Below are 12,048 nucleotides of genomic sequence, written 5' to 3'. Positions count from 1 at the left end.
TTGGGGAGAAAAAAAATATATATATGGTGCCTAAGGCATTTGACTGTTAACCAGAAGGCTGACAGTTCAAACCCACCAGCCACTCCTCAGAATAAAGACTGGGCAATCTACTTCTGTAGTGATACCACTTTGGAAACCCAAGGAGGGGTTGCTATGAGTTGGATCCAACTCAGCAGCAGTGAGTTTGGTTTTGGTTTACAAAAGATGAAGGAGCTCTGGTAATATATATGAAAAATGAAGGCGCTCTGGTGGCAACGCGCCTAAGGCATTTGACTGCTAACCAAAAGGTTGGCGGTTCAAACCCACCAGCCACTCTGTGGAAGGAAGATGGAGCAATCTACTTTGATAAAGATTTACTGCCTTGGAAACCCAACAGAGGTCGCTGTGAGTCAGAATGGACTTGACAGCAGTGAGTGTTGTTTTGTTTTTTAAAACCAAAAATTATTAGTGTTGCCAGGGGTAGGAGGGAGGGGGAAAAGGGAAGCTTTTGTTTGTGGGGCACTGAGTCTATGCTAACGGTGGTGGAATATTTTGGAAAAGGATAGCAACGATGGTGGCACAACATGAAAAATGTCATCAATGTCCCTGAGCTGTAAATGGGAAAGTTATGCTGGTGAATGTCTTATGTATGTTTTCACCACAATCAAAGTTAGAAAGAAAGAAAGACAACCCACAGTGTGTCCCCTGGTGAGATAAGGGTCCTCAGGACAGCCCTGTGAGCCAGTGACCCAGCAGCTCTGTCACCTGTCACCCCCAGAACCTCATTACATTTGTGGATGAGCTTCTGGAGGAGCCCGGGGATCTGGAGGTCCTGGACCTGCCTGCCCGGCACCGCGTCGCCACCCAGCTGCTCTTGGGCCTTGAACAAGTCCTGAGAACCCTGGCCCAGGCCTTGCCTGAAGCCTCCTTCACCTACCATTCCCCTGCGAACACAGGTGAGGCCTCATCCTGCCCTGCCCAGCCCCAGGCCTGTCCTGCACCCGGCAGCTCCCCAGTCACGGCCCCTCTCCCCTCAGAGCTGTCCCTGAAGATCCAGGAGAACAGAGATGGGGACAAGCACGTTATCGTGGGCCAGAGCCACGCGCGGATGCAGCTCAACTGGGCCACAGCAGCTCCAGACAAGGACTCGGGTAACGGCAGGGGCCAGGAGGGCCAGTCATGGGACACAGAAAGGGGCTTTCTCGGGAGAAGGCCAGCGTGAGGTTCAGAATATGTACCAACTGAGCACTGACCCACTGGGTGGGACTCCAGGCATCACAGTGGGGCTGGCCGAGCCTGGATTTGATGCATTAGGAGGGAACGGGGGATGGGGGAGGAGGGAAAGCAGGAAGAGGCAGTAAGTCTGTCTGTCCCCCAGGCCCCACGGTGGTGGGCATCCTCTCCAGCCTGAAAATGCAGAGATTGCTAGCCAATGCCTCCTTGGACCTGGAGCCCTGGAAGAAAGCTGAGCTGGAAGAGACTCACGAAAGCCCAGTCCAGGGGGCCCAGCTCAGTGTCCTCTCGGCTGTCAACTCCGCATTCCTGAGCAACACAAACACAGAGAAACTTGACTCTCCCATCACCTTTGCCTTCTCCCACAAAGTGAGTCCTCAGGCTGGGAGGAGGGGGGTTATCCTCCTGTTCACCCCACAGCCCAGGTCATGGCAGCCCCTCTGCAGCCTCCATTTCCCCACTTCTTCTCACTCTGGTCTTTCCTCAAACCTACCTCAGGGCTTTTGCACCTGCTACTCCATCTGCCTAGGACCCTCTTCCCCTAGAGGTGCCTCTGTCCTTTATCTGTGTCACCTCACCAAGGCCTTTCCTGACCTCCCTATTTATAATGACAGCTTGTAATCCTGCCACATGCCCCCGGAGCACTTCTCTCCTAACACACATTGTAGTTTACTCGTTTGCTAAGTTTAAGTCAGGGGCAGATTACCCAATAAGTAAGGTAAACATGGCTTTACTTTACTAATTTACTTTGATGCAGTGAAAAAAACAGAGGAAACTGTTCACTACTGATTAGTAAGTAAGCACATGCAAGTCCATGTTTACCTTGCTTACTGGGTACTCCGTCCCTCTCAGGGATTGTAAATTTGAAGAGATTTTGATTCTGTAGGAAGGTGCTGTGGGGCTGGGAGAGAGGATGCCATCCCTAGCTTGAAGCACAATCTTTGATGTGGTGGAAAAATGTGGAATCATTCGCTACAGAGTTGTAAATAAGCACAAGTAAGCCCGTGCTTACCTTGCTTCTTGGGTAACCTGACCCTGATTATTATTTATCATCCCCGTAGCATACCAGCCCCTAGAGGACAAACATACACATACATATATATATTTATTTGTGTGTGTGTGTGTGTGTGTGTGATTTGGATGGAGGTTTACAGAGCAAATTCATTTTCCATTCAACAGTTCATACATATTTTGTTTCATGACATTGACTGCAATCCCTTCAATGTAACAGCTCTCTTCCACTTCTTCCCTGTAGTTACCTCTTCCTTGTGTCCTTCTTTCCTATGCATTCCTGCCCCCTGAGCTGTCTCCCTGTGCAAATGCTGCCCTTCTGTTCTTCCATGATTGACCATTCTAAGGGGTGTATCTGCCTGGTGTAAATGTTCACCCTATAGGCCTGTCTATTGTTTGACTGGAAGCCATGGGAGTGAGTTCAATTCCAGGCTCAAAGGGTGACTAGTTACATAGTCTTGGGGGTTTCACTGTCTCTATCAGACTAATAAGCCTGATCATTTTTATGATTTTGAGTTTTGCTCCATTTTTCTCCCACTGTATCCAGGGTCTCCAATTTTGACCCCTTTTCAAGTGGTTGGCAGTGGTAGCTGGGTACCATCTAGTTTTTCTGGCCTCAGGCTCATGTCGGCTGAGGTTCCCATGGGAGGGGAGATTTTTGTCTTCTCTGTTCACTGCTGTGTCCCAGGGCCTGGCAAACAGTAGGTGCACAGTAAATACTAGTCAATGAGAAGCAGCCCTCCCTGAGCCCAGCCCGAGCTCAGGACCCAAGAGGGGGCTCTAGCCAACCTCTCTGACTGCCCCACCTACCCACAGCTGGAGACGCCCGGGCCACGGCAGGAACTGATCTGCGCCTTCTGGAGGGGTGACAGCCACAAGGGCGGGCAATGGGCCACCACAGGCTGCCAGATGCTAGGCAGTGGGAATGGCAGTACCACCTGCCAGTGCAGCCACCTGAGCAGCTTTGCCGTCCTCATGGCCCACTACAAGGTGGAGGTGAGCAGCCCCGGCACCATCCTCAGAGGGGGACAGGTGGGAAGGTCGGCCTCGAGGAGACTGCCAGTTGGTTCTCGGTGGTCCAGCCCAACTGCTTATTAAATATTTCCATATGGTTGGACCACCCAGGTGGCCCCATGCCCCCTTCCTCTCCCTGGGGCTCCCTTGTTCTTGGTTGCTGTTGAATCGATTCTATCTCATAGAGACCCTATATAAGATAGAGTAAGGAGGCTCTGGTAGCATACTGCCTAAGGCACTTGACTGCTAATCACAAGGCTGGCGGTTCAAACCCACCAGCCACTCCTTGGAAGGAAGGCTGGGCAATCTACTTCCATAGTGATACTGCCTTGGCAACTCAAGGAGGGGTCGCTATGAGTCGGGTCCAACTCGACGGCACATAACAACAACAACAAGACAGAGTAGAACTCCATAGGGTGTCCTATGTGTATGAACCCTCCCTGTAGCAGAGCCCATCAGCAGGTCTTTTCTCCCTAGGACCCAACAGCTACACTAAGCAGCCTGGCAGTGCGGGGCCCAGCTCCAGCCAGCACCTCTCTGAAGTCCCCCCATACCAGTTGTTATATATGTGGCACATATGTGGCCTCAGGGGGAACCACTATGAGCCAGGCCAGGATGGATAGCTGGGGCTGGCCACACAGCGTAGAGGAGGCTGGTAGTACAAGCCAAAGGTCTAGCAAGTGCAAAAGTGTGGAAGAGCCAGGTGCGGGAGGGGCGGTTGATGAGGTCAGCAAGGTGGCCCCGTCCTGAGTGTTGGGAAACAGGAATGAAGCAATGGAATCTGCCCTGGAGTCTTTTGCCAGAGCAGTCAAGTGGGCAGTAGGCAGGAGGCCAGCCACTGGAGTGGAGACTGGAAATCAGAAGAGAACTAGGAATTCCAAGCTGTGCCCACCAACACCCCCCAAAAAACCAAATCCACTGCCACTGAATTGATTCCGACTCATAATGACCCCCATAGGGTTTCCAAGGCATCATGGAAGCAGACTGTCTCCTCTTTCTCTGGACCAGCTGATGGCTTTGAACCGCAGACCTTTATGGTTAGCCGCCAAATGCCTCAGTATGGCGTCACCAGAGCTCCTTGCTGCTGTGCTACAGGGAGGGTTCATTTCAGATGAGAGAGACAGAGGCAGGCTGTGTTAGATGTTGAAGGCGAGAACCCGGATTACAGTCCCGTAGACTGTCTCAGGCAGGTCAGTGGGGGCAGAGAGGTTTCAGGGCCCCTATTCGAAATCCTGGGCTCTGGTAGCATAGTGGCTAAGTCACTTGCCTACTAACCAGACGGCTGGCGGTTCAAACCTACCAGCCACTCCTTGGAAGGAAGGTTGGGCAATCCTACTTCCGTAGTGATACTGCCTCGGAAACCCAAGGAGGGGTCGCTGTCAGTCGGGGCCGACTCGACGGCACATAACAACAACAACAACAACATTCGAAATCCTACCACCCTGTACTGCCCCCAGGACCCGAAACTGGCCTTGATCACCAAAGTGGGGCTGTCGCTGTCGCTGATTTGCCTGATGCTGTGCATCCTCACGTTCCTGCTGGTGCGACCCATCCAGAGCTCGCGCACCACGGTGCACCTACACCTCTGCATCTGCCTTTTCGTGGGCTCTGCTATCTTCCTGGCAGGCATCGAGAACGAGGGTGGCCAGGTAAGGTCACATCCCATGAGGGCTTTGCTTCAACGGAGCCCGGGGACAGCGAAGCCCAGGAGAGCATGGCCCCACCGGCCCCTGGGGCTAGATCTGGAAGGTCTACTGGACTAGACCTGGAGTTCAGGGCACTGTCCCTGCCTGGGATACGGCCCCGCCCACTCTGGCTTTAGGGGCGTAAAACCACAGTCCGGGCTTCGCTCACCTCCAAGGCCAAGGGTTGCGGGCTGGGGTAGCTCATGGCCAGTCCACTAGAGCTCCAGCGCCTCTCCAGCACACCTAGTCTTAGCCGGGTCCACTCGAGTCTTGGCCTCACCCACCCCTACTTAGCAGATGGAGCGGAAACTAGCAGAGCATGACCCAGGCTCCACCCCTCTAGGCCTTGGCCCCACTTTTGCACATCCAGACCCCGCCCACTTTCGAGGACTCTAGCGGAGACTGGCTCAGGCGGCGCGTTGCCCCGCCCATAGCCGGCCCCGCCCCGCGTTAACGTCCCCTGCTCCGCCCGCAGGTGGGGCTGCGCTGCCGCCTGGTGGCCGGACTGCTGCACTACTTCTTTCTGGCCGCCTTCTGCTGGATGAGCCTTGAGGGCCTGGAGCTTTACTTCCTCGTGGTGCGCGTGTTCCAAGGCCAGGGCCTGAGCACGCGCTGGCTCTGCCTCATTGGCTACGGCGTGCCCGGCGTCATCGTCGGCGTCTCAGCGGCTGTCAACAGCCAGGGCTATGGCCGCGTCCCCTAGTAAGTATGGCAAGCCTGAGGACTGGGGCAGCCTGGGGTTCCTGAGGCACTCACTGACAGGACTCTTCCCCTCTCAGCTGCTGGTTGGACCCGGCCGGTGGCTTCCTTTGGAGCTTCTTGGGACCAGTGACCTTCATCGTTCTGGTAACTACCCTCCCCACACACCCACCCAAAGCCTAAGCGAGCCAGCCCCTGGTGGACCACTCCGCCTCCCTGCGAGTTCCTTGGGCACCTCTAATCTGAGTTCCATGCTTTCCACTCAGTGCAATGCTGTCGTCTTTGTCATTACTGTTTGGAAGCTCACCCAGAAGTTTTCTGAAATCAACCCAGACATGAAGAAATTAAAGAAGGCAAGGTGAGAGGAAAGGCGGGAGGAGAGGGGGAGCTGGTGTGAGGTGGGGGTGTGGAGAGCCTGGCCTCGCCCCTGCTGCAGCTGGCCTGCCCTGCTCTCCCCAGGGTGCTGACCATCACCGCTGTGGCCCAGCTCTTTGTGCTGGGCTGCACCTGGGTCTTCGGCCTGTTCCTGTTCGACCCGCACAGCTGGGTCCTGTCGTACATTTTCACCATCCTCAACTGCCTGCAGGGTCTCTTCCTCTTCCTCCTGCACTGCCTGCTCAACAAGAAGGTGCAGTGGGCCAGCCTGGGGTGGAGAGCGGTGGGGCACAGGGCCTGGGCCACTCCTCCCCCTGACCTAGCATCTGGACCACACAGGTGAGGGAAGAGTACTGGAAGTGGCTCTGCCTGGTCACCAGAAACAAATACTCGGAGTTTACCTCATCCACGTCTGCCACCAGCCACAACCAGACCCGGGTAGGGGTGTGGGAAGGGGGTGTGGGAAGGGGGTCATCCAGCCGCTAGCACAGGCCTCACTGACTCCTCCCCCTCCAGGCCCTCAGGCAGTCAGAATCCGGAATGTGACAGCCTGGGGTGGTTCTGGACAGGCCCGCAGCCCCTGCGGCCTTAGCAGCTTTTTGCACATGCTGAAGACCCACCCGTTCTCTCCGACCACTCTGCTCTTTGCACCAAAGAGGGTGACAGCAGTGGTCTGGCACCAAACCCCAGACCACCAGCCAGGACAGGACAGGCGGACCTGCTTCTGGCTGCCTCTCTACTCCACCCTGGCAGCAACTCAACCAAAGAAAACCAAAATCACTGCTGTCGATTCCAACTCAGCAACCCTGTAAGACAGAGTAGAACTGCCCCATAGGGTTTCCAAGGCTGTAAATCTTTATGGAAGCAGACTGCTTCATCTTTTTCCTACTGAGCAGCTGGTGGGTTTGAACCACCAACCTCCTGGTTAGCAGCTGAATGCTTTTAGCTACTGCACCACCAGAGCTCTTGGCAGCAACCCAGGATGGGGAAAGGAGCTGGCCCAGGGCTGTAGCCTGGGTACAGGTCTCAGAGACAGACTGAGGGAGGGCTCCAGTCCCTGCCCTGGCCCCTTCCCCTTATCTACCTGTCCTATAGACTAGAGGGACTGGGTGCTGGGCTCCAATTTCCCTTGCAAGCTAAGACTGATGTCGGGGTGGGAAAGGCTAGGGCCGAGGTGCCCAGTCTGCCCCAAGGTTCACGGTACAAAAGCCCAACTGGCCAGGGCAGAAGTTTCTGTTTTGGAGACTGTGGATGTCGTGTAATGTTTTTTATCTGTATAAACCTTTCAATGTTGACAAAATTAAAGATCACACTGACACAGGGTGATGTGCTGCTCGCTGGCCCCCAGTGCGACGAAATGCTGGTGATGGTGGAGAACAGAGTGGGTGGGAGTCAGGCTTCCATAATAAACATTTATTCTCATGCCAATCTACAGCTTCAAAACAGTAAAAAGAAATCTGTCATCGCTAAGGGAAGAAGAGACTGGAAAGCAGCAGGCAAGAGGCAGGGGTGGCTCAGCTCATGGGCGCTGGGTTACCGGCTCTGCTCAACTGGAAGACACGACAGAGAAGGCCCGGTAAGGGGAGGCCCTCCGCTCCAGCCCCCGGCCCCAGGCCCGTCCACTTACTGTATGTGGAGATGTCAATTTCTTCTGGAAGCTCTGCCACATTCACTTCGAATCGATCCTGGACTTCATTGAGGGTTTTAGCATCATTCTCGTCAGATACAAAAGTAACAGCCAGGCCTTTGGTGCCGAAGCGGCCCGCACGGGCCACCTGCAAGGGGACAGGAGCAGGGGTCAGTTCCCTGCCCCTTTCCCAGGAGAGAGATGTACAGGAGATAGGCAGCTCTCCACGGGCCACTCACCCGGTGTAGGTAGGTGTCCGAGTCCTCGGGCATGTCATAGTTGAAGACGATGTTGACCCGCTCGATGTCCATCCCCCGGCCAAACAGATTGGTGGCCACCAGGATGCGCCGCTGGAAATCCTTGAACTGCTGATAGCGTGACAAGCTGGGGTGCAAGGCGAACACGAGGAGGCGTCAGGTGTCAGCTCTCTGGGCAGGTTCCCCTTTGAGGGCCATCCCAGCCACGCACTCACCGCTCCTCCTGGGCCATGCCCCGGTGGATGGCTATGGCCGGGAAGTTCTGTTCCACGAGGAGCTCGGCCAGGGCCATACAGCGCTGCACAGACCTCACGAAGACAACCACCTGCAACAGAGCAGCAGTGAGGGCGGCGGCGGCGGCAGGCGAAGCCAGAGTCCCCAGCATGCCACAGCACTTATCACCTGGTTAAACTCCAGCACGTCCAGGAGATCGAAGAGCTTGCGGTTCTTCTCGCTGTCCTTGAGCTTGACGTAGTACTGCTGCAGTCCGTGCAGTGTCAGCTTGGTCTCATCGTCCACAAACACCTCCATGGGCTGTGGGGATGGGAGATGGAGAGAGGTGAGCACGGCTCACGTTTGAGCTTCCTACCTGCCCAAGAAACCTTCCAGAAGGGATGCCTCCCAAAGGGCCTGCTGTATCCCGACCTCAGTAACAGTTTTGCTACCAAAAGCTGAAGCTATGCTCTCATCCAGCTCAGTTTGGGGGAGGAGAAGAGGGCTCCGCCCAGCCCCCAGCAGCCCCTGTGATGCCCCAGCGAGACCAGAGTGGCTGTGCTAAAGCTTGGTCCTGTGGACAGCGAGGTTTTGCCCAACTCACATCCTGCATGAACTTCCTGCAGACGGGCCGGATCTCCTTGCTCAGGGTGGCACTGAACATCATGCACTGCTTCTCATGGGGGGTCAGGCGGAAGATCTCCTGCACGTCCCGCCGCATGTCTAGGTGGAGGGACAGGAAGACAGATGGGCATGAGAGCCTGCCAGGCACGGCCCCCACCCGAGAGCAGACTCAGACCCCTCCCAACCTGAGCCAGGGAGCCGCTGGCACCGTGATGAGGGTGGGTGCTGTGAGCCGGGACCAAGTGGGGGGTGGGGTGAGTCCCAAGGTGCCTGAGGGGCTAGACTCGGGGTGAGCGCAGGCAAGGGAGGAGCTACGGTCCACTTACACGCGACCAGCGTGGAGCAGCCATGCCATTGCGCCTCGTGCCACGCTTCAGGGAGGGGAGCCTGAGGCAGAGACAGCTGCTGGGGTGAGAGCTGCAGCTGCCCTGGACACAAGCCCCGTCTCCCACTGGGCCTGTTAGGGCTCCCGGAGGGCAGGGGGGCCTAGAACTAACACCATGGGCTGCTAGGTAACAACATTACTGGGGGCAATGTGTGCCTGGGGTCCAGGGAGTAGCAATCACACTGGCACCACCAGATCCTTCCCGAAGATGTGCCCAACGCCACCCATGCCCCACCTCGGGAAGCCTACTGCCAGGGCCCCGGCCTTGCCGTGCACTCACCCAGCTGCTCCAACATCCTGTCGCATTCATCCAGCACGAAGTGCTTCACGTTCTTCAGGCTGAGGTTCCTGCTCCGCACAAGCGCCAGGATACGGCCCGGGGTCCCCACCACCACGTGCGGGCAGTTCTTCTTCAGCACCTCTTCGTCCTTCTTGATGGAAAGGCCACCGAAGAACACAGACACCTAGAGGGACAGGGAAGAGGGTGCTTTTGCCCACCAAAGCTCATCCCCTCCATGCTGACACTCAGCCCATGGCCCTGTCAGCCCAGCCTGCAGGCCTTGAGAAGGACCACCACACCTCCAGGCTTGAGAACAGACCAGGCCTGAAGGGACACAGGCCTTGGAGCCTGTCCGGCTCCCCTGAAAAGCAGCCCTGGGCTGGGGCAGCACAGGCCTCGGGGATGATGCATAATTCATCAAGCTTTTAAGGAGCATAAACCACCGCAAACCTCAAAGGCAGCTGCTGCAGCCAAGCTTAGTAAATGCCGGCTGGGCCAGAGCCGAGTGGGGCCAGCACCCTGCGGAAGACCAGTGAGCGCCCAGCCCAGCCCAAGGGCTCACCTTGACATTGGGCATATACTTGGAAAAGCGCTCATACTCCTTGCTGATCTGGAAGGCCAGCTCCCGAGTATGGCACATGACCAGGACCAACACCTGTGGGGTAGGAGGAGAGGAGTCCTTAAGTCAAGGTCCTAAACTTTCCAGGGCCCAGAGCCCACACTCCTGCAGTCTTCCCTTCGTGGGCCACGTTTGGGCCTCCCCCTCATCACAGCCCTACACCCTCTCCCAGCTACTGAGGCTGCTCTCCTTCCCCAGCAGATGCCTGCATTAAGGCTAACGAGGCCCAGCCCAAGCCAGGTGAGCTGAGCCCATGTTCGCTAATGGAACTGTGTTCAGTATAATCCCCCCTTCATGAAAACATACAAACAATCCAGGAGAGCAGGCGTTTAAAATAATAGTGATCTGTGCTCAAACTATGGGCACTTTTCTTTTAGCTTATTGGTTTCTGATTTTGTTTACTTAAATCCTATATTTGATTTTAAAAGCCCACAGAAAGGATACGTGGACAGATGTTTCAGACAAGGCAAAAAGAAGAGGAAGCAGCATGGCTCCTGGGAAGGGCAAGCCCTCTGCTGGCTGCGTGGGTGGCTTGGGCTGGGCGGGGAGGTCACCCGTACCTGTCCGTTGATGGGCTCGATCTGCTGCAGGGTGGCCAGCACAAAGACTGCCGTCTTGCCCATCCCGGACTTGGCTTGGCATAGGATGTCCATCCCCAGGACGGCTTGGGGAATACACTCGTGCTGGACTGTGGCAGGAAAAGGGAATGAGCAGCCGGATGCTGGGTGTCCCCCCACGGGCTCCTCAGGGACTAGCTGAGGGACCCCAGTGAAGGAGAGAGAGGAGGCCAAGTCTCCTCCCCATCACAAAGGACTGAGGGGCTAGGGTGTGTGCCTGGTAAAGCAGAGTTCCACACTGCTAAGGGCAGCCACTGGACACCGGTGGGCCAGGGGCCCCACCAACCCCACCAGGCAGGCAGGTGCTCCCACCACCCAGGGGCAGAAGAGCTGGTCTTGGTGAGAGGGCCCTGGCTGGGGGAGGAGACAGGGAAGAATACCCTCAGACGGATGCTCAAAGCCACAGTCCACGATGGCCCTCAGCAGCTCTGGCTTCAGCAGAAAGTCCCGGAAGCCAGAGCTGTGGATGGAAACGTAGGAGCCCTTGACGTCTTTCTTGGGGGGGGCTGGGGCGCTTTCTGGGGGAGCCTGGGGCTCGTCATCTTCCTCGTAATCCAGAAGCTCCTGTTCCACATCCTGCTCTGCCATGGTGCTGAGAACAGAGACGAGGGCAGTGAGCTGGGCGCGTGCAGGAAACCTGCCCACCCACAGGGGCACAAGTCCCTGAGGGGCCTGACACAGCGTCCTCACAGCAGGCCTGGAGGCCCACCTGGCCAAGACCACACCACCAGCCTGACTCCCTCCCCCACCTCCACATGGAATCATAAGCAGGTCTGGTCAGCTCCACCCAGGAACTGCCTCCAGCTCCATCCTGTCTCCCCACTGGCCCTCATAAAACACACACCACCACCAAGATCCCCAGGTCCCAGACAGTTTGCACCAGGCTACCAACAATGGGCGCAGGTACAGCAAGGTTCGTGGGGCTGGCACAGGACCGGGCAGTGTTTTGTTCTGCTGTACAGGAGATGATTCGACGGCACATACCACCACCAAGCAAATGATTGGCAGTTCAAACCCACCTAACAGTGCCATGGAAGAAAGGCCAAGAGATCTGTTTCTATAAAGATTATACATACCACGAGAAAGCCACAGAGTCATTGAGTTGGAGGCAGACTCAGCAGTTAAAACACACACCAGGTGGTCACACCCACACACCTGCAGAGAGCCCCTTTAAAGGCTCCCTAGTGCTCTCAGTGAGCCCCAGTCCCATGGCCCAGCCCACCTCACTCAGCTCCACCCCACCTCACTCAGCACCACCCCCTCTCATATCAGCCCAGGCCCTCTGCTTCTCAGACCCAAGGAGCATGTCGAACCTCTGTACCTGAACGCTCTGCTGCCAGATCCTCTCAGTGCTAATGTGCCTCCTCAGAAACCCCAGGCTAAAGCAGCATCACTTCCTAGGGGCCCCACCAGGCCACAGTGCAGGACCC

General features: G+C 56.3%; 2 protein-coding genes across 2 annotated transcripts in view; one reads left to right on the top strand and one right to left on the bottom strand.

The window, feature by feature from the left end:
• The window catches only part of ADGRE5 (adhesion G protein-coupled receptor E5), a 17,374-nt gene extending 10,832 nt beyond the window's left edge, over nucleotides 1–6,542 (top strand). Inside the window, exons 8-18 of the mRNA XM_042782757.1 lie at nucleotides 758–935; nucleotides 1,017–1,130; nucleotides 1,358–1,593; nucleotides 3,040–3,219; nucleotides 4,695–4,886; nucleotides 5,398–5,624; nucleotides 5,702–5,768; nucleotides 5,888–5,979; nucleotides 6,081–6,249; nucleotides 6,336–6,434; nucleotides 6,513–6,542. Coding sequence (XP_042638691.1) covers nucleotides 758–935; nucleotides 1,017–1,130; nucleotides 1,358–1,593; nucleotides 3,040–3,219; nucleotides 4,695–4,886; nucleotides 5,398–5,624; nucleotides 5,702–5,768; nucleotides 5,888–5,979; nucleotides 6,081–6,249; nucleotides 6,336–6,434; nucleotides 6,513–6,542 — 1,584 coding nt within the window. The remainder of the gene's footprint in view (nucleotides 1–757; nucleotides 936–1,016; nucleotides 1,131–1,357; nucleotides 1,594–3,039; nucleotides 3,220–4,694; nucleotides 4,887–5,397; nucleotides 5,625–5,701; nucleotides 5,769–5,887; nucleotides 5,980–6,080; nucleotides 6,250–6,335; nucleotides 6,435–6,512) is intronic.
• A 987-nt stretch (nucleotides 6,543–7,529) lies between these two features.
• On the bottom strand, nucleotides 7,530–11,367 carry DDX39A (DExD-box helicase 39A). Its single transcript, XM_042782751.1, is given in 10 exon segments — nucleotides 7,530–7,585; nucleotides 7,588–7,771; nucleotides 7,863–8,007; nucleotides 8,096–8,205; nucleotides 8,283–8,414; nucleotides 8,698–8,816; nucleotides 9,383–9,566; nucleotides 9,945–10,037; nucleotides 10,562–10,689; nucleotides 10,999–11,367. Coding segments are annotated over 10 exon segments (1,359 nt in total). The 5' UTR covers nucleotides 11,207–11,367.
• Between the last annotated feature and the right edge of the window lie 681 nt (nucleotides 11,368–12,048).

This window comes from Orycteropus afer, unplaced genomic scaffold (genome assembly GCF_000298275.1).
Source record: "Orycteropus afer afer isolate SDZICR_OR568_19922 unplaced genomic scaffold, OryAfe1.0 scaffold00460, whole genome shotgun sequence".
Lineage (NCBI taxonomy): Eukaryota > Metazoa > Chordata > Mammalia > Tubulidentata > Orycteropodidae > Orycteropus > Orycteropus afer.
This window is presented reverse-complemented; position numbering and strand designations above follow the sequence as displayed.